The 18,756-nt window shown below is 41.4% G+C and overlaps 1 protein-coding gene across 2 annotated transcripts in view; it reads right to left on the bottom strand.

The window, feature by feature from the left end:
- ADIPOR2 (adiponectin receptor 2) overlaps positions 1-18,756 on the bottom strand; it is a 70,255-nt gene that overhangs the window by 27,940 nt on the left and 23,559 nt on the right. For both annotated transcript variants that reach the window (XM_067536052.1, XM_067536053.1), the window contains one exon: positions 6,060-6,297. In XM_067536052.1, coding sequence (XP_067392153.1) covers positions 6,060-6,224 — 165 coding nt within the window. In that variant the 5' untranslated portion in view covers positions 6,225-6,297. The remainder of the gene's footprint in view (positions 1-6,059; positions 6,298-18,756) is intronic.

The raw sequence follows: 18,756 nt of genomic DNA, 5'->3' as shown, positions 1-18,756 counted from the left end.
TCTATATCAGGAGTACCCCAAAGAGCAAAAATATGCAGGATCAAAACTAAGGTGACCAGATAGCAAGTGTGGAAAAATTGGGACGGGGTGCGGAGTGACAGGCACCAATATAAAACAAAACCCTGAATATCAGGACTGTCCCTGTAGAATCAGGACACCTGGTCACCCTAATCAAAATACTCCTTTTAAGGACCATTCATGCATCTAGAGTCTTCGCTTAATTGGTTCATTAATTCATTGAGACACCCTGCCATATGCAGAGATACTGAATAAATATTATGAAGTATATACACCAATCCCAAAGCTTCACTGCCTCCTTGCAAAGCTCTGAGGAACAGGCTCCTCCCTGTTCATTTACATAATACATTGCTGTCATATTGTCTGTGGCTGCTTCAAGCACAGATCCTTGCACCTGACAGGAATGAGCTGAGTGCCAAACAAAATTTTTCTTAACTCCAGAACACAGATATGAAGGCAACATTCTTGCTTACTTATTCCACAGACCTTCTGGAAATAAATTGATGAGGTGTGCTCCTCAGCCTGTTTTCGAGGTGCCTGAAGTATTTATCCCAGAATGAGAGGAAGGAACATCACTCCCTCAGTACATGCTCATGGTCCATAAGTGAGTTTTCAGGATTCTCTTTAGAATTATATTAGAAACCTGTTACGTACTGAAGGTCTGCAGTTTCTTGTCAACCAGTCATAAGGAGTTTGTCCTTTGTCTTGCATAAAATGTGCCATATGCTGTTGATGCCACAAGACCCAGTAAAGGTCTTACTTTCTGAGATGGACTCTGAAGTAGAGCATGAATGGTAGATCTCAGTTTCAGGAATTTGTCCACTGAGATAAGCCCTCACCATTCTGGAGTCAAGAGGCACTCTTATGAAAAGGATATGGGGCCCAACATTTTTTTTTTTTTTTTGGTTTAATCAAAAATCCCAGCTTTTGCAACAGAGCATGTGAATTAAGGTAACTCCCTACACAAGATGCTTTAAGGGGCCAATCATCTAAATACAGGAAAACAAAAACAAAAACAAAAAAAAGACTCCCAGCTTCTCTCAGAAGAGCTGCCATTACAGAAAGGCATTTTGTAAAAATTCGAGCTTCAGTAAGGAAGGCACTTGTCACTCAAGCCAAATTGCCCAGACCAATCCAATATCAGTTAGGAAGGTATATGTGTTTACAGTAGTCCATCTCAAATGAATGCCCCCTTAGGAAGCAGAGACTCCAGCTAAATGGCTGAATCCATCTCTTCCTCTGAATACAAATCTGAATCCAGATGTGACAAGGAAATTGGGCATACCTCTGAGGTAGAGATCCACAACAGCGGTGATAAAGTTCTCCTGGGTGACCCAACAGGGGTCCTGAGAGGTGGAGGTAACATAACTGATGACTAACGTGGTAAGGAATCAGCTTTGTGTCTCTTGTGAGTTGTCATCGAATTTTTATCTAAAACTACTTTTTTTTCCTGGTTTTTGCAAAGGACAGAGGATCCGAGGGATGCAGTTCTACTTGTATCTACATGGTAACCACAATAGATTATATCAGTACTGATGGAATACTCCGCTCCATCAATTTCTGAAGAACCAACTGAAGATGATCCAATGATCTTGATCTCCGGCATCACAAAACTACATGATCATCATTTGAAAGTGAAACAATGCTAGACACCACAAGATGGTTAGTCTTCGCCTTTTTCTTAGAACCAAAAGTCCCCAATTCTGCAGAGGCCTCAGGCATAGAGGTCTATTGTCCAAGCCTGTTTCAGTTATGGACAGTACAGTTTCTTGGAACTAGGCTCAAGGGTTTTGCTACCAAATGCTTGGTCTTTTTGGATCTGGAGCTCAGTGCCAAGGCCGATGATTTGGCAACAGAAGGCTTCCTGGAAGCCTAAGGTCCCATAGCTGATTCAGGCCTCCTCTCTCTCTTTTCAGGAGTCTCGGAAACCTCAGACTTGGTGGTTTTAACTACAAAGGCTTCTTGCAGTAGGAGGGCCTGGAATCTATTCTGCCTCTCCTTTCTAGCTCATAGCATGAAAGATCCATAGATAGAGCAATGAGGAATGTGACCTTCTCCTAAGCACTTTAGGTCTCAAGAATGGATAGCTCATGCCATGAAAACTGTGGAACACAGGACACATATTTGGATCTGCCACCGACAGGATGCTGTGATGCTAACACTATTAACAACCAACTGCTAAGGACCTTGAATCCTAATAAGGCTCATATCTGCCCATGGTCAGTAGTTAGAAGCAGCTGAGGCAGTAACCACTGCCGCTGCCCCATTTATAGCCCTTCCCTCAGAATGTGCTCAAATGCTCAGGGGAGGCTTTAACAGGCACTGCCAGTAGAAGGCTGCATCATTCAACAGCACCAGTCAGCGCATATCCTGAGAGTGGGAAAATGCAGAGGACATTCAAAAAAGAAAAGTGTATTCTGTAGCTATGCCTAATGTCTGTGGAGCCCATATAAGTGTGTGTAAGCAACAAGACTATTGTGTTAGTGCATGTCTACATAGGGACATTCAGAAAAGTTAGACAAATTAAAAGGTGTGAAATTAAAGGGCATTAAACTCATGTGGACAGTCTAAATCAGTTATAAAGTAGCTTTAATTCGCTTTAGCTTAATCCTCCAACATGTAAACAAGGAGTATGTACTGAGGCACAAAAAAGCAAGCAGCTGCCTTAACAGAGTAAGATGGGCCTATGATGGCAGACTACTAATCCCTACTATATTAACAGGCTTATAAAATGCATAGGTAACACTTTACTGGATGGAGTTGTTTTGCAGTGTCTAAGCACCATACTGATAGCTAAAGATTGTTCTCAAGCTCAAGTGAGAAGAATCTGTGCTTCTGGATCAGGCAAGCCATAGTCATCTCTAAGGTCAAAATGAAGTTTTATAGAGCCACCGTGTACAGTAAACTGACAATAAGTCCTAGATGACTAACATTTTACTGTATTCAATGACAAAAAATATATTCATATATAGAGTTAAGGTTTCTTGGTGGTATGTTGTCCCCTTGCAGAACGGTGAGTTCAGCAATACTCAAACTTCTAAAAACCAGGAAATGCATAGTTAAGGTTGCCCATGAACAAGAGAAGATAAGTTGTTGGTGGGAGGTCATTCTCATTTAGGCAGTTGTCCCACAAACGTCATACTCAGCCAGCCAGCTACCCTCATCACCCGGGTCCCCACCAGGGCTACTAGGGCACATCTCCCCAGCAAGATCCCTGACTGATTTACTTTGTCCCCCCCCTCCAGCCTGGCTCCCTCTCCATGCTGTATTAAGGAACCCCATCACAAGCAGGGATTGCATCTCCCTGAAGTCTTCATTCTTTGGTATACAAACATTTCCGGGAGCCAGTGCTGTACAAAACAGAAGTGGATATAGTCTGTCTGAACAAGCTTATAAATAGACAGTACAATTCAGACAATTTAACAGATGGCTAAGAGATAGATCAAATGATGCAGATTGTATGTAAATAAGCTTATCCAGCAAATTAACATCAGTGGTATTGACTGAAGTACTAAGAAGGGATTTGATTTTAAAAAAATGAATACTGGGTGAGAAGGAATTGTAGGAATATCAAGCAGCAAATAAGGTATGAAGAGAACAGCAGGAAGAGGACACAATGGTATGCTTAGGAACAAGAATTAGTCTGAGCAAAGGGACCAAGGAGGTAACATGAAAGGTTAAGGCAGGGTCGTGAGGAGCCATGAAGGGATTCAAAAAAGCAGCATCATGATTCAAGTGGAAAGCAAAGAAGGTTTTTGTAGCAGTATTTTGGAGGGACAGAGAAAATGGAGAAGCCAGGTATGAGAAAGCTGCAGATATTCAAAGGTGAGACATGGCCATGGCCGTGACAAGCGTTCTTGCTGTAGAGATGGAGGGAAATTTAAAGAAAGAACTGAAAGGATCTAGTAACAGTTTGAGAGAGAGAAACACATGTGACAAGCTCCAGGCCCAGAATATTAAACAAAGTTTTAAGTGTCCAGTTGACCAACTCACCCAATAGAGTTCTATTGAGCTAAGCAAATGCTTACCAGGAAGTTCATCCATCTCTCTCCTCCAGCCAACTGAATTAGCTTGTGGTAGCAGAGATGCAGCCTCTTCCACCTTAAGTACCACCTTTTTCCAGTCAACAATTGGGAATGGAGGATCAGTCATGAGAACATGTGGTTCACTCGTTCTCCTACCCAATGCTATGGTTCCGATGAAAGGCGTTTTGATAGACCGGTGGAACAAACCAAACAGACAGCCATGGGCTCAAAAAGAGATTTCATTAGCTGTGCAAGGCCTTAACTGAGGTCCCATGGCTGCACTGGATCCTTTCAGTAGCTAGTTAAGACATTTGAGACATGTCAATACATGCATCGTGTGCAAAGACTGATTTATCTATTAACACACTGTGTGCAGCAATAGCTACTAAGTGTATTTTCAAGGAGGAAATTCTGAAAACTGACTGAAATATTCAAGAATAGACTGGTGTTACTGGTAGATCTAGGTTTCTCGCTTGTCCTCTTCATAAGTCTAGTCCATCTGAGATCTTAACACCTTCTTGTTGACTGTTTTCTAGAGTTCATCAGTACTTGCTACACTTCTAATGGACAAGATTTCTCAAGGTCCATTACAGTCCTATAACCCACAGAGTCAGGTGCAGCAAGAGCATCCAGGTAATGAATTCTGCCCTCCTGTCGAGTTAAGTTTGGGGACATTAGGAGAGGTGAAGAAGGTCCAAGAAACACTGTTGCCTTCCCCATGCTAGGGAAACCAAAACTATTCTGGCTCTTCTTTATCATTTCATGGATGAGAGGGAAGGGAGGAAAAGGTATAGATAAGAGATTTTCTACAGTCTAGGAAAAGGCATCTTCTATGAAGAGATGGTTCTCTCCTGCTCTTTAACATAATTTGAGAAACTGCAATTTTGTCTGGTCACAAATAAATCTACATTCATGACTGCTCCATGATTTTTGGAAAAATTCTGTGACAAATCTGAAGCCCGAATAATTAAACACTAAAAATCACTCTACATGCCACCAGAGATCACTGCAACACTAACATTAGACATTAGCTGAAGCAGTGAGGTAAGTCTACCCGCACCCACCCACCTTTCATCTGGGTAAAAACTAAAAGATGTATATAGGACTGCCCATTAAATGGCAGGCAGGCAGAATGTTATTTTATTCTATTATAGAGTCAAAGTCCTAGAAGTTCTCAGAGATACCCATACTTGGTAAGAAGTTACACAATTAAGACTTTGCTTATTAGCAATCCTTTCGAAGGACAATGAGCACTGGCTGTTTTTCACCCTTGTTGCTGGGATATTTTAAGCTGAATTCGGTAAGCCTCTTCAATTACTCTGTACTAACAGTCAAATTACAGCCTAGCAGCTAAGTGAATTATGCTTCTGAACACACCACCTCAAGTCAGAGCAAATCTTTTTACAGACATCAGCAAGGCACAGTGCCACTAACAGGCTAATTTTTCTACACTGCCCAAGTGGTCCCCATCTTCCAAGGACAATAGAGTAGCGGGAGTCTTCCCGTCAAAGCTATTACAGCACAGAAAGAAGCTGCACTTATATTTCTTCCTGGATATTATAGCATCTTTAGCATATGATGAAGACACTCACCCAACATGAACCAATTCATTTGACAAAGAGCATATGGCTTAGCTCCAAGTGTCTGATGGACAGGAAGTTTGCATATATGCTTGATCTTAGAGCTTAATGCCCTGTTTCCCACCGCCTTCCCCATGTATACTATAGATTTCAGACACTTTTCTTCTTCATTATGAGTACAGACTTTTAAAAACAAAGATTATAGGCTCATAGGGCCAGATTTTTAAAGGTATTTAGGCACCTAGTGGGATCTTCAAAAGCATGTAGGTGCCTAAAATTAATCATTTCAATCCCATTTATAAGAAGTGTAAATACCTTATAAAATCTGGCCATTAACGGATACATTCCAAAACAATTATGCAGCACTTAAAAGTCAGGCCTCATTTATCCAAATTTAGACGGAGTCCTTTGCAAAGTTTCTAGGTACCCAACTTACCTTTTGCTGGTCCAAGGATGAAGCTAGCTCCTCTAAGAGGAGCTCCTCAGCAGGGTGGTCATCATCATAGTTTGACTGTCCTGCACTTTTGGGCATGTGTCCCTTCCTGAGCCGTAGTACTGGCTCTGGAATATCGGTGTTATCGAGATCCGTTGGTTCGTTCATGAGATACTGGGGGCCTTCTCACAGAGATTCTGCTCCCTCTTGTGGGATGGGTTTTGAAGACAAAGTGTTGTCCCTGAAAAGCAAGCAGAGTTTATATAACTGAAGTCTGATAGATTCTAAAAAGTTGACCAGGCATATGACCTATTGAGGTTGTTCCCTCTATAGAGATTTGTCCAATCAGTGCCCATACTCCTACAGGACCGTCTGAGCACCATTTATGAGATGAGACTTCCATTTCTGTTCACATGACCAGTAATTCTTAACCATTTCCCTTGCTCGGGTGTCCTTTAAAGGTGACAGAAGGAATGTTCCCTTCAAAAGCACTAGCTAATATGTTCCCCAATATGATCAGTCAGTCAGTTCACAACATAAAACTAGAGGTGTTTATTAAACATTTGTTTTTTAAACAAACACCCAACATGGATTTTATGGAAGTTCTTTCTTGATAAATCTGTACTTTTAGACAGACAACTAAAAACCATCAAAGACACACTGTAATCTTTAGAGTATTCCTTTGCACATGACAGGCTGTATTACAAGATGGAGTTTCAGATCTTGTTTACATTAGATTTCTTGGGAAATCTCCATCTTACACTAGCACTGGGGCAGCTCCACTAGTAGTAGTCATTGTCTCTCCACTAGAGATTAGGTGGCCACTGGTGTTTTTACCACCACATCCTATAGATCTGTTGGATGAAAACAAAAGTACAAGTGCCTTCTATGTTTACAGTAGCACACCCACACAGTTACTACCATCAATGGTACTCTTGCAACAGTGAGATACATCTTCTAAAAAGAATCTAGTAGAGCCTTCACTCACTCCAGGACAAATATCTGTTAATAGTTGTTCATCTTCTACAACACCAACTTTGTGCTAGACATGTCAAGATCCAAAGCAACGGGAGGGAGGATAATCAATGATTGGTCAGTTAGGAATGCTAGAAGACATTAACATTTAAATAATTCTGAGATCCATGAGTTGAGTGAAAGATCTTCATTTTACACAAGACAATCTATTGAAGGTGAGAATCTACTACTAATCACTACAGTAGCATCTAAGCACTAATTAACACACAATTACAATCACAACCAGATATAGTAAGAAGCAATTGAACAGAGAAATGGGTCCACTAAAAGCATTACCTCACCCACCTTATGTCTCTAATATCTGGGACCAATACTGCTACAACAATACTGCAGTCTACATTAGCATTACACTTAAGTTACCTGCGCAAAAAAAAAAAAAAAAAAAAAAAAAAAAAAAAACTACCTTAAAAATAACCTTACAGTTGCAAAGACACATGTTAGGAAATTACAGAATTAAAGGTTGCTTGAACAATGATACAGAAGGAAGCCTAAAATGATCTATTTGGACAAAGCATCCCTTATTTAAGAATTTTTTTTGTTTTAATAAAACACATTTTAAAAGGCTAGCATTACATATGATCCACAGCATGTTAAGAACAATGATCATCATCTCCTTCTTGAGGGTGAACCCAATGGGTCAGGAAGTTGTACAAGCCCAGGTGAAGATACTGGGTTTAAGCAAAAATAAGAGGATCCTGTAAGCAAGAACTCTAATTTAAGATGTCAGTTCTATCAGAATTGATATCCTGCCTGCTCCTGCTCTATGCAAAGGAGCAAGTTCTCCACATTCTGGCTTGGGCTACAGTTTATAAGCAAGCATGTAACCAACTAGTAAAATGGTTGCCTCTAAACGATATTTGTGTACACAATATGATTAATATTCAGATACCATGGCAGCTCACATTGTTAAGCTTTTCTTAGAGGGTTGAGCTAGTCCATGGCTCATTTCTTGTTACAGGTCTGGCAGTATGTATTGGAACACCTAGCCAGGCCTGTGTAACCTGTTTGTCTGGTCCTCCTTCTGTAAGCAGTGGAACTCCCATTGCTAGGGCCCTATTAAAGGCATGGCCATGAAAAACATGTCACAGACCATGAACTCTGACCTCCACTGTGAACTCCAGCTAATGTAGGGAAGACCAAATTCCATAGAGCTGGGCAGCCACAGAGCTGCAGCTGCTGGCTGGGAGCCCAGCTCTGAAGGGAGCACCACCAGCAGCAGTGTTGCAGAGGTGAGGGTGGCATGGTATGGTATTTAATTACTTCTTATTTACTTCTGTATTGCTGTTGTCAGCAGCACTGCCTTTAAATCCAGCCGCCCAGCTCTGAAGACAGAAGCGCAGAAGTAAGGGTGGCAGTATCACCACCCTCCTACAAGAGCTTTGTGACTCTCCCAGATTCCCCCCCTTGACACTGTCTCAAAGCAACACTCCAGAATCGCCATATTCACCACTGTCATATTGTTATATGTTTTGTACAAAGTTTGCCTTATAAGATATCATTTTCAAAGTCTTGATCTGTTGAATATTAAATCTTGTTAAATTACATGTGCTATCATTGTATGTGAAATTATAAAGCTTTGCTGTGTGCGCGTTACTGAAATGTTGTGAGGTGTGAACACACCCACAACCAACTTTTCAAGTCGAAACAATGGAATAGCCAGATGTACTGATGGCCCATTAAGGGGAATCCACTCTCCTAATGGTTATCCCCAAAGACTTCAGAGGAAGCACATACACAATGGAGATGGCTTGACCAATGGGGACAGCCCCCCTAGGTCACATGCATAGATCTTTCTCAAGCTAGAAGAAGCTCCAAAATAGGAAGACAGATCACCACTGTGATCACTCCCCCACAACTCAACACCTGAAGGAACATCTGGAAGACAAAGGACTTTGAAAAGGGGAGGGGACCCCAGGCTGCAAAGCAGACACAATCTGTGTATCAAAAATCTGTAGCCTGATTGTATCATCTCTCAAGGTGAGCTTTGCTCAATTTAAACCTGGTTTATTATATAAGAATTTAGTCTGCAAAGTTATTATATCCTTCGTAACTATCTCTGATCTTTTATTCCTACCATTTATAATCACTTAATTTTTCTGTAGTTAATAAATCTGTTTTATAATTTTATCTAAAACAGTGTCTCTGGGAGATCTCAGTTCAGTGAGCAAGGGTTTATGCATAACTTCCCCACATCGAGGGAGGGGCAGACTAAATAATGAGCTTATTATGGCCAGATTTTTTACCAGACCAAGATGGTATAATTCTGGGGTGCAGTGCATAAAAGTTGGGGGAGGAATTGGCTGGTGCCTCTACCTATTGGTTCATCTGTGAGAGTACTATACCTAGTAGAGGTTTGTAGCTTGCTGACAGTGTCAATGCCAGATGCAGCCCAGGTAAACATTCCTGCTGTCTAGCTGGGTGTGGGGCTCCACCTGCTGTTGCGTTGGGTGATAACAGTGCCTGAAGGGGTCTGCTGTTTGTCACCAGCGAGGCATTGTTGGGAGTCAGCCCAGGCTGCAAGGGTAGAGGGGGTACAGCAGTCCCAGTTTCCAGGATACACCCCAGGGGAACCCACCACACCCCTAAACCACCTCATTTTGGGTTGGAACCCCCCCCAGTTACAACACCATGAAACTTCAGATTTAAATATCTGAAGCTGTGAAATGTATGATTTTTATAATCCTAGGACTGCGAAATTGACCAAAATGGACCATGAATTTGGTAGGGCCCTACCCATTCCACATTGTCCCAAACCTGATGCTGTTGTGTAAGTGTACACCCTTCTGACACTGTGGCAAAGCTGCTGTCACACAACACCCCCGGGTGGCTGTATGTGGCACTGCAACAGATGTTCCTCAGTTTCCCCTGTGCCTTTTTTTGCCTATTTCAGTCATTGGCATAATCTGACCCGACAACAAAGCGAGATAGCAGCCAAACCTTTGCAGGGCCTCAAAGTCCTTAATTTAAAGTCCAACAGAAAAACCAACCAAATCTTCAGCCCAGATGGACTCATCTGGTAGCCTCCTTTGCAAGCTAGCCCCAACTTCAGACCATCTTAACACCAGTCCCTCTCCTGGGTTTTACTCACACCAGCTGGGGAGTGTCACTCTGCATCTATCCAGGATTTCAGGCAAGTTGCAGACACTGATAAGCTCCAGTTAGGTTTCCAGCTCAGTGCTCAACCTCTCATGCTTCTCTGAGCCCCACCTGGGTCTCCTCCCTGGTCCCCTTTCCGGCAGCCCATTTCTCCTTCCTTTATGAAGACCCAGGCCCTCTCTAGCTGGGTTTGATCATCAATGAGGCCTAACACCCGTCCAGGTACAGCTCAGTAGGTTAACTGTACTCAGTTTAACTTGCTCATCATCCCCCTCAGAGGAACTTGTCTGTTAAGGCACTATAAGAGGGCTGGCTCAGACACACCAACATAAACATGGCTGCCAATATGGATTGGTGTGAACACTTATTTGGTTGACACATGGTTGTGTTGTGAAAAGAGTTGCTGCATGGCCTCAGACAGTACAGTTGAGGTAAGATTGCTCTAAATTATTCTCAAAAGTTCTGTTATACTTGGACTAGACCTTTTAAGATTTATTTAGTGGTTGCTTGATAGAAAATGCTGTAGTTAAGATGACAAAACAGATTGTTATAATCCCCCTCTGCCTGATTTTTATTCTAATTCTGAAGCTTCTTCTTTGGGTCTGAAGTTTTCCTCATTTTGTCAGCCAGGAAATGAAGTCCTTTTCATGGAAAGTTCGCAAAAAAAAAAATTATATATATTTTGAATTGAAGCAAGTTATACTTTACCCCACAGATAAAAACAGATTAACTTTGCAATTTGGAATGTAAACAGCATTCATGGAACATGTCTATTACTTAATGGAGAATGAGGGCTGAAAATGAAGTGCTCAATGTTTCCTTACTTCAGTCTTCACTAAGAAATGTAATTGTGACTAGACGCTTAACATAATTAACATTAACAACAAGGGGGAAGAACACAGGCCAGAATAGGGAATCAGCAGGTAACACAGACTATTTAGATAAATTAGCTGTAATCAAATTGGCAGGACCTGATGAAATGTACCCTTGTAATTAAGGAACTAGCTGAAGCAATCGCTGAACCATTAGCAGTTATCTGCAAGAACTGATGAAGGACAGGTGAGATCCCAGAGGGCTGGAGAAGGGCAAACATACTATTGATCTTCAAAAACGGGGGAAGAAGGATCCAGGAAATTTTAGACTACTCGGACTAAGTTAAATATTTAGACAGATACTGTAACAAGTTATTAAATAATCCATTTGTAACCACATAGAGATCAATAAGTAGTAGCCAACAAATTTGTCAAGCACAAATCATGCCAAACCAATATAACTTTCTTCTTTGACAGCACATAACCAGCCTAGTAGACTTGGTATATCTGGACTTCAAGGTTTTTGACCAGTCCCACATGACATTCTCATAAGAAAACTAGGAAAATGTGGTCTAGATTAAATTACAATAAGGTGAGTGTACAACTGGTTGAAAAACGATACTCAATATTTATTGATGGTTTGCTGTCAAACTACAAGGACACATCAAGTGGTGTCCTACATGGGTCTGTCCTGGGTCCGGTACTACTCAATGTTTGCATTCGGAGCTTGAATGATGTAATAGAGTACACTTATAAAATCTGCAGTTTACACCACACTGGGAGAGGTTGCAAGCACTTTAGAGGACAGGATTAGAATTCAAAATTACCTTGAAAAATTGAAGAACTGGTCTGAAATCAGCAAGATACAATTAAAAACAAGGCAAAGTACTACATTTAGGAAGGAAAAAAAAATCAAATGCACAACGGGAATAATTAGTTCACCAGTATACCGCAGAAAAGGATCTGGGGTTATGGTGGATCACATATTGAATGAGCCAACAATGCCACAAAAAAGTCAAGTATTCTGGGATGTATTAATATAATGTAAGAAATGGGAGGTAACTGTTCAGTTCTGCTCAGCATTGATGAGGCCTCAGCTGAAATATTGGGTCTAGTTTTGGGCACCACACTCTAAGAAGAATGTGAACTAACTGGAGAGTCTAGAGGACAAACAAAAATGGAGAGATTCAGAAAATATGACCTACGAGGACAGTTTGAAAGAACCAGGCATGTTTTTTCTTAGTCCAGTTGTCACTTCCTTAGACTAAAGTTATAAAGAGGACAGTGATTAATTATTTTCATGTTGACCAAGAGTAGGACAAGTAGTAATCAGCTTAATTTGCATCAAGGGAAATTTAGATTAGATATTTGGAAAAAGTTTCTAAATATAAGGATAGTAGCACTGGAACAGATTTCTTAGGGAGGCTGCAGAATCCCCATCCTTGAAGATTTTTAAAGAGCAAGGTAGACAAATACCTGTCAGGGATGGTCTAGATATACTCAATGCTGCCTCAGCACAGGGAGATGGACAGACTAGATGACCTCTTGAGGTCCCATCCAGCACTACATTTCTATGATTCTATATCCACAAATAAAGTTTCAAAGATTAGGTAAAAAAGGTTCCCATACTCATCTGTGTGGAGTTGGTTATATGATGTTCGCTACCCTTTTGTAGCTGAGACAAAACACAACAGAGAAAGAACAAAGAAAAGGAAGAGCAAATATAGACTGATTCGATTTAAAAAACTAAACCCTGTTGTACTAGAGACAGCTAAAAATTCACTTTCCTAATATGAATTTTCTGTTAGCAATTGCTAGTTGCCACATGAATATCTGATCACGAACGAGAATGTGGTCTATAGTCATGAATAGGAAAGACAAAGGAGTTCTATTAAGCTGTGATCCACACTACTAGAGTAGTTGAGAACCCCTAGAGCAGGGCTCGACAAACCCCGGGCGCCAGGTCGCCATGGCACCTAGAAATTTAAGTCTGGCACCTAGTATTTCTCCAGGGGGAAGTGGCCACCGTGCTCTGGCCAGGGCGCCACTGCACCCATGTGGTAGGGCTGGGAGGGGGGAGTGCAGCAGCTGACATGCTCTAGTCAGGGGGCCCCACCGCTGGGCCCACATTGTGGGAGAGGGGTGAGGGGAAGGGGCGGGGCTGGGAGAGTGGCTGCTGCGCTCCGGCCAGGATGCCCTGCCGCTGAGGCCACGTTGTGGGAGAGGGGTGGGGGGAAGGAACGTGGCCAGGAGGGGAGAGCAGCTGCTGCACTCCGGCCAGGGCGCCCTACTGCTGAGCCCACGCTGTCTGGATCTTTAATTTTTGGGCTGGCTCCTAGCTCCAAAACAAAAATTTGTCAAGCCCTGCCCTAGAGAAATATATTTAAGTAACTGAAAAGTAAGCATGGATCAGTAGCATCTGTTTAGCAGATCATAGATAAAAGCTTCCCCCCTTTTATAACATTACAATGCACATGATCACTGCCTAGCCTGACACAGGAAGTGGGGAGATAGTGTCTCATTAAAACACATAGCAACATCTCCCAAAAACCCAAGTGTTTTAACATTAGAAACAGAAAAGAACATGGTTGTGAACAGACTGTAGAACTCAAATTTAGGGCCTCCACAATATTTTGCTGCATTCCGCATTGAGATTCCATTTAAAGAAAAGGGTTTGCAGTTGCCATGATACAACCACTGAGAGATACCTTTCCTAGTGAATTATTCAGATACCATGATAATAGCCACAGTATAAGAACTTAGACACAAAGTTCCAGTTGGGTAGCCGTGTTAGTCTGTACACAGTAAAAACAACGAGAGTTCTGTAGCACCTTGAAGACTAACAAATTTCTGTGGGCATAAGCTTTCGTGGGCTGCAACCCACTTCGTCAGCTTACAGACAGCCCCCCAACCTGAAGCAATTACTCACCAGCAACCATACACCCTACAAGACGACCAACACAGGAACCTAACCCTGCAACAAACCCCGTTGCCAGCTCTGCCCATACATTGACTCTAGTGACATCATCACTGGTCTTAACCACATCAGCCACACCATAAGGGGTTCATTCACCTGCACATCTACTAATGTAATATATGCCCTCATGTGCCAGCAATGCCCTTTGTCCATGTACATTGGCCAAACCGGACTGTCACTATGCAAAGGAATAAATGGACACAAATCAGACAAAAAATAACATCCATAAACCAGTCGGAGAACATTTCAATCTCCCAGGACGCACTGTCACTGACTTGAAAGTTGCCATACTTCTACCAAAAAACTTCAAAAACAGACTTCAAAGAGAAACTGCTGAGCTAGAAATCTGCAAACTTGACACAATCAAACTGGGTCTGAATCGGGACTTGGAATGGTTCTCTCATTACAAGAAGTAATTGTCACTGTTCACACATTCTCATCTCCTAATCCATGGTTGTGAATAGGCCTCAACTACTCTAACTGAATGGACTTCGCTTTTATCTACCTTCCCCATTGTTGTTACTTACCCTTGAATATGTGTACGTACACGTACACACACACACACACACACACACACACACACACACACCTCCTATGTGATTTCTATTCCTTACATCTGACGAAGTGGGTTACAGCCCACGAAAGCTTATGCCTACAGAAATTAAATGTTAGTCTTTAAAGTGCTGCAGGACTCTCATTTTTATTTCAATTGGGGGTATCACTATCCTCTCCCCCACCAACTGAAATAGTTCTACCAATACCAAAAATTATAACCAGGCTGTGGGTAACACAAATAGGTGTGACCTTGTAAGAATGGGATCAAGTCTACCCTTGATAATATGCTGGTAGTCCTAACCAGCAAAGCAGGAGACTGAAATAAGCTATAACAGCAAAAGTGCAGTTTTGACAGTATAAGCTCAGCCACACTATGGCATTTTGCTGGTACAGCTATGTTGGTCACAACTCACAAGTCATGTCTCTGACCAAAACAGCTATGCCAGAAAGAGTCCTAGTGTAGACCTGGCCTGCTTGGTAAATGGTTATGTTGTGGGGGGAAAAAGAGATGTTGTGCAGGAACACCTTTTAGCAGATTAAGTTCACTTTAAGTTTTAATAAGAATCTGCCAAAGGAAAAAAAAATGTATTTGTCCTTTGTTTCTTTATGATTTATCAAAAAAGTTCTGCTTGATTTTATATTAAAAATACAAAAGTCCTTCCAGTCCTGTCTAGGCTGAAAGAATGACAACTGGAGAGCTGATGAAATAATGACATCACTAAATCCAACAAAGGGAAAGTTGAGAAATTACGAAAGGTAGTGATTTTTAGTCTGTTTAAAATTTGTTTTGAAGTGAAATGTTAACAATTACTAACTTACGTAGATAAAGTCTGAGTTCTTGCACCTTACTTGAAGGGGCAAGGTTATTGAATCTTTACATCGAAGCCTCCCACCCAGACATCCTCCAGCAAAACCAGACTCTATATTCCTAATATTTAAAAGTAAAAGCAAGCAGGAGAAATAGCTTTTACAAATTTTAAGTTTCATTTATACATTATAAATAAAAAAGGTACACGCCTAATTTTTCAATTCTTTGCAGGTCACCTTTAACAATCTGGAACAAATGACAACAACATGTGTCTATCTTCCATTCCCACCCCTCAGATAAAGAGGCGGCACATCTACAAAATAAAGAATTCAGTCTCCAATAAAGGGTCAGTGCATCCAATAGCTACTTTTGTAACTTGAAAACTGTCACGATAGGCTGAGCAATTCACAGCAGGTTGCCCGGGCAGACAATCAAACACATTCTGAAGCATTCAGACCCAAAGAAAGAGAACAAACGAAGGACCTGCCTACATTAAAAATGCATCTAGCTTAGAGGATGCAACTATCTTGTTATTCCACCTCAACAGGTTACAAGCCTGTTCCAATTTATACTGCAAACTGGATCTCCAGAGTCTTGTAACTGGGTTGACATCTTATGTCCAAGGTTAGTCTGCTTTAGAAAGCATAAATTAAATGTCCTGTCTACATTACAAAAAGGATGACTGTAAGAGTTTTATTTTACTGTACACTGTACCCAAGAGACAAAAGTTGTGTCAAAGAAGGTTAAAATTAGAACTAGAAATTCAAGTTTCCCCCATACTGTCCCACCAATGTGCCTCAATCGTCTCAAAGGACTTACTCTAGATCAAGAGGAAAGTTCAGTCTCCATATATACCTTTGATTCCCTTTTGATAGTAGCTGAGCTAACTAGTTGTGATGCTCTCCTCAGGGAATCCAGAATTATAACCCAGTATGTTACCCCTCTGCCTGAACAAGAGTGAGCTTTGCTAGAGATAAGATTGTCTGTCAGCTCCCTGCCACCCACATCTGTCCACTTCACTAGCAAACTCCAAGACTCTGCCAGTCTTAAACTTGGGCTGCAGGCAACCAGTGAGCCCAATTCCCGAGTTCCTCAGAGACATGTCTCCGCAGTATCTAGTCTCTCTTCCTGGGCACTCACAGAAATTAAATTTACTGCCCCCAAAGAGAGTACACACCAGCCTGTAGAGTAGAATAGCAGAAGATTCACGCTTTTACTTCAATATAACAGCTCTAACACAGTCTATAGTAAAACTAAGAATAAGTGTAACAATAAAGAACAGAGATTTAAGTGACACCAGGCAGAATGAGAGACGGAAAAGGGTTACAAACACAAACATGCTTTCCAGTGCCTAAAATTAAATTCTAACAACTTAGATCTTTGAATAAAAACAGTTTTTCACTTACAGGAAGCTATCAACAGTTCCTGACCTTCAGGCCAAAAGGATCCACCATTCACAGGCTCAGGAGGGTACTGTTCCCTATTTCCTCTAAGTGATGGATAACTAAAGGGTTCTCTCCCCTTTGTATAGTCCAGTACACCTTTGAAATGTATTATATGAGAAGCAAACCCAGACAAATTTCTTCTCCCCTGCTGGTATGTAGATGCCCTGCTGTCTTCCTAATGCTCTGTCTGGTCAATTTGCTTTTTCACCTGGCTTAATTACCTTGTTTACCCTAGATGTGAATGTACTTCCACTGTCTTTGGTCACACCTTGCTCTGTTTAGATTGGAGACAAGCAAACACGTGAAACAACATTCTTTTGTCTACCACAAACTTGTTTATCCATTCTACTCAAGATTGCTTGGTCTGAACATATTTTAACAACATATTTCCATCACACATACTTAACTGTTTACACAACCATCACGCAGTAATATTAATGACCAGCGTATCACCAGTTTTTATATGATCCCTTATACTGTGTGGCTAAATATTCTGACAGTGTGTTGGGTGTGCCCTTTGCCAGTTCTGGCTCTTAGGGTCACACTAGTGCTAACTCATTTCATACTGGCCAACAAGACGTCAGAGGGTAGCTATTTCAGTTATTAACAATTTGTGCCAGAGTTAAATTGGTTAGCTAGAAGTAAAAGGCTCTGATGCTACCTCTATGTGAAATAAAAAAAGGACATCTTCCTGTGTTATTTTAAATGCTATTGTGTTTGAGTTCCTTTACATTCCGGCTCATGCCTCTCAGGGAGATTTGAAAATATTACATCCCCATATTTTTGAGAACATCCATCTTCTCAATATTTCACTGAAGTGATCATGTGTGTTTCTGCTGAAAGCTAAGAATCAGGTGACTGTAATAGGAAGTAAGATGTTTGTATGGGAAATAGATACATAAAAATTTAGATTATTAGGTTGCAAAACTGGCAAAGTGAGACTTGTCACCTGAGGCAAGGCGGGATCTCAGAGCTAACAAACAACACTGAAAAGAATGGACATCCCTGGAGACAACACTTTCACCCTTTGGACCAGGTGAAAACTTAAGCATCTATAAAGACTAATGAACCTCAGGAGAGCCACTCCAGACTAAAGCAGCCTGTAAATGTACAAGAGCAGGAGAAGTGGCCCATGTTGTTATCCATTACAAAGGAGAAACAATGCCAACAGAGTGTTTCATGAAAGGTTGATCCCAGTTTTCTGAACTGGACATGTGCTGCAAGAACTGATCATCAGGTGAGAAATACTAATACATTACTTTCCAGTCTAATAATGTAAGTATACACTAGAGATCGCATTTTATGTTTTTCTTTTAACTGTAACCTTATACGTTTCTAAACCCTTATACTTGCTTTTATTTTGACTCTCTCTCTCAAGCCCTGTTAAATAAACTTAAATCTGGTTTTACTATAGACATGTCTAAATGCCTTATGCTAATGAGAGCACTGAACTGAGATGAAACCAATGAACCAGGGGCACTGCTTACATGGAGGCAGAGGATCAGCATGCTGTGTGTGTGCCCAGAAGGTAAGGGGGCTGGGGACTCAACTGTAATGAAGTGGAATGTATAAATTGCTAGCCTGCAGAGGAAAAAAGCAGGGCTCATGAAGCCAGGAATGAAGCTGGGTTGCCAGCAGCTGGTGGGTGGGACATTTTCCCTGTTGGGCACACATGAATCTCTCCCCATCCGTAAGCAGGTGGAAGTGATTCACTCTGGAAACCTGAAGTAACTTAAATTGCCATAGTGCAAACCTGCTCCCCGACTCATTAAAGCTTAAACTCATTTCCTCACTGGAAGACTGCGTGTTTCCACACAGCCACCTTCACTCTTGATCTACAACTTTGACATAGGACAGAAAAAACCTAAAGACTCTGATATTTCAGTCAGAGCCAAAGACGACAGCAATGTTGTGGAAACATAGGTCCACTCTAAACAGAAATTGAAGACTACAGTGAGTTGACATGCAAACC

Source organism: Emydura macquarii, unplaced genomic scaffold (genome assembly GCF_026122565.2).
Source record: "Emydura macquarii macquarii isolate MOO-44397 ecotype Brisbane River unplaced genomic scaffold, CSIRO-AGI_Emac_v2 contig_3530, whole genome shotgun sequence".
Lineage (NCBI taxonomy): Eukaryota > Metazoa > Chordata > Testudines > Chelidae > Emydura > Emydura macquarii.
Note: the sequence above shows the minus strand (reverse complement) of the source record. Positions and strands in the feature narration are given on the sequence as shown.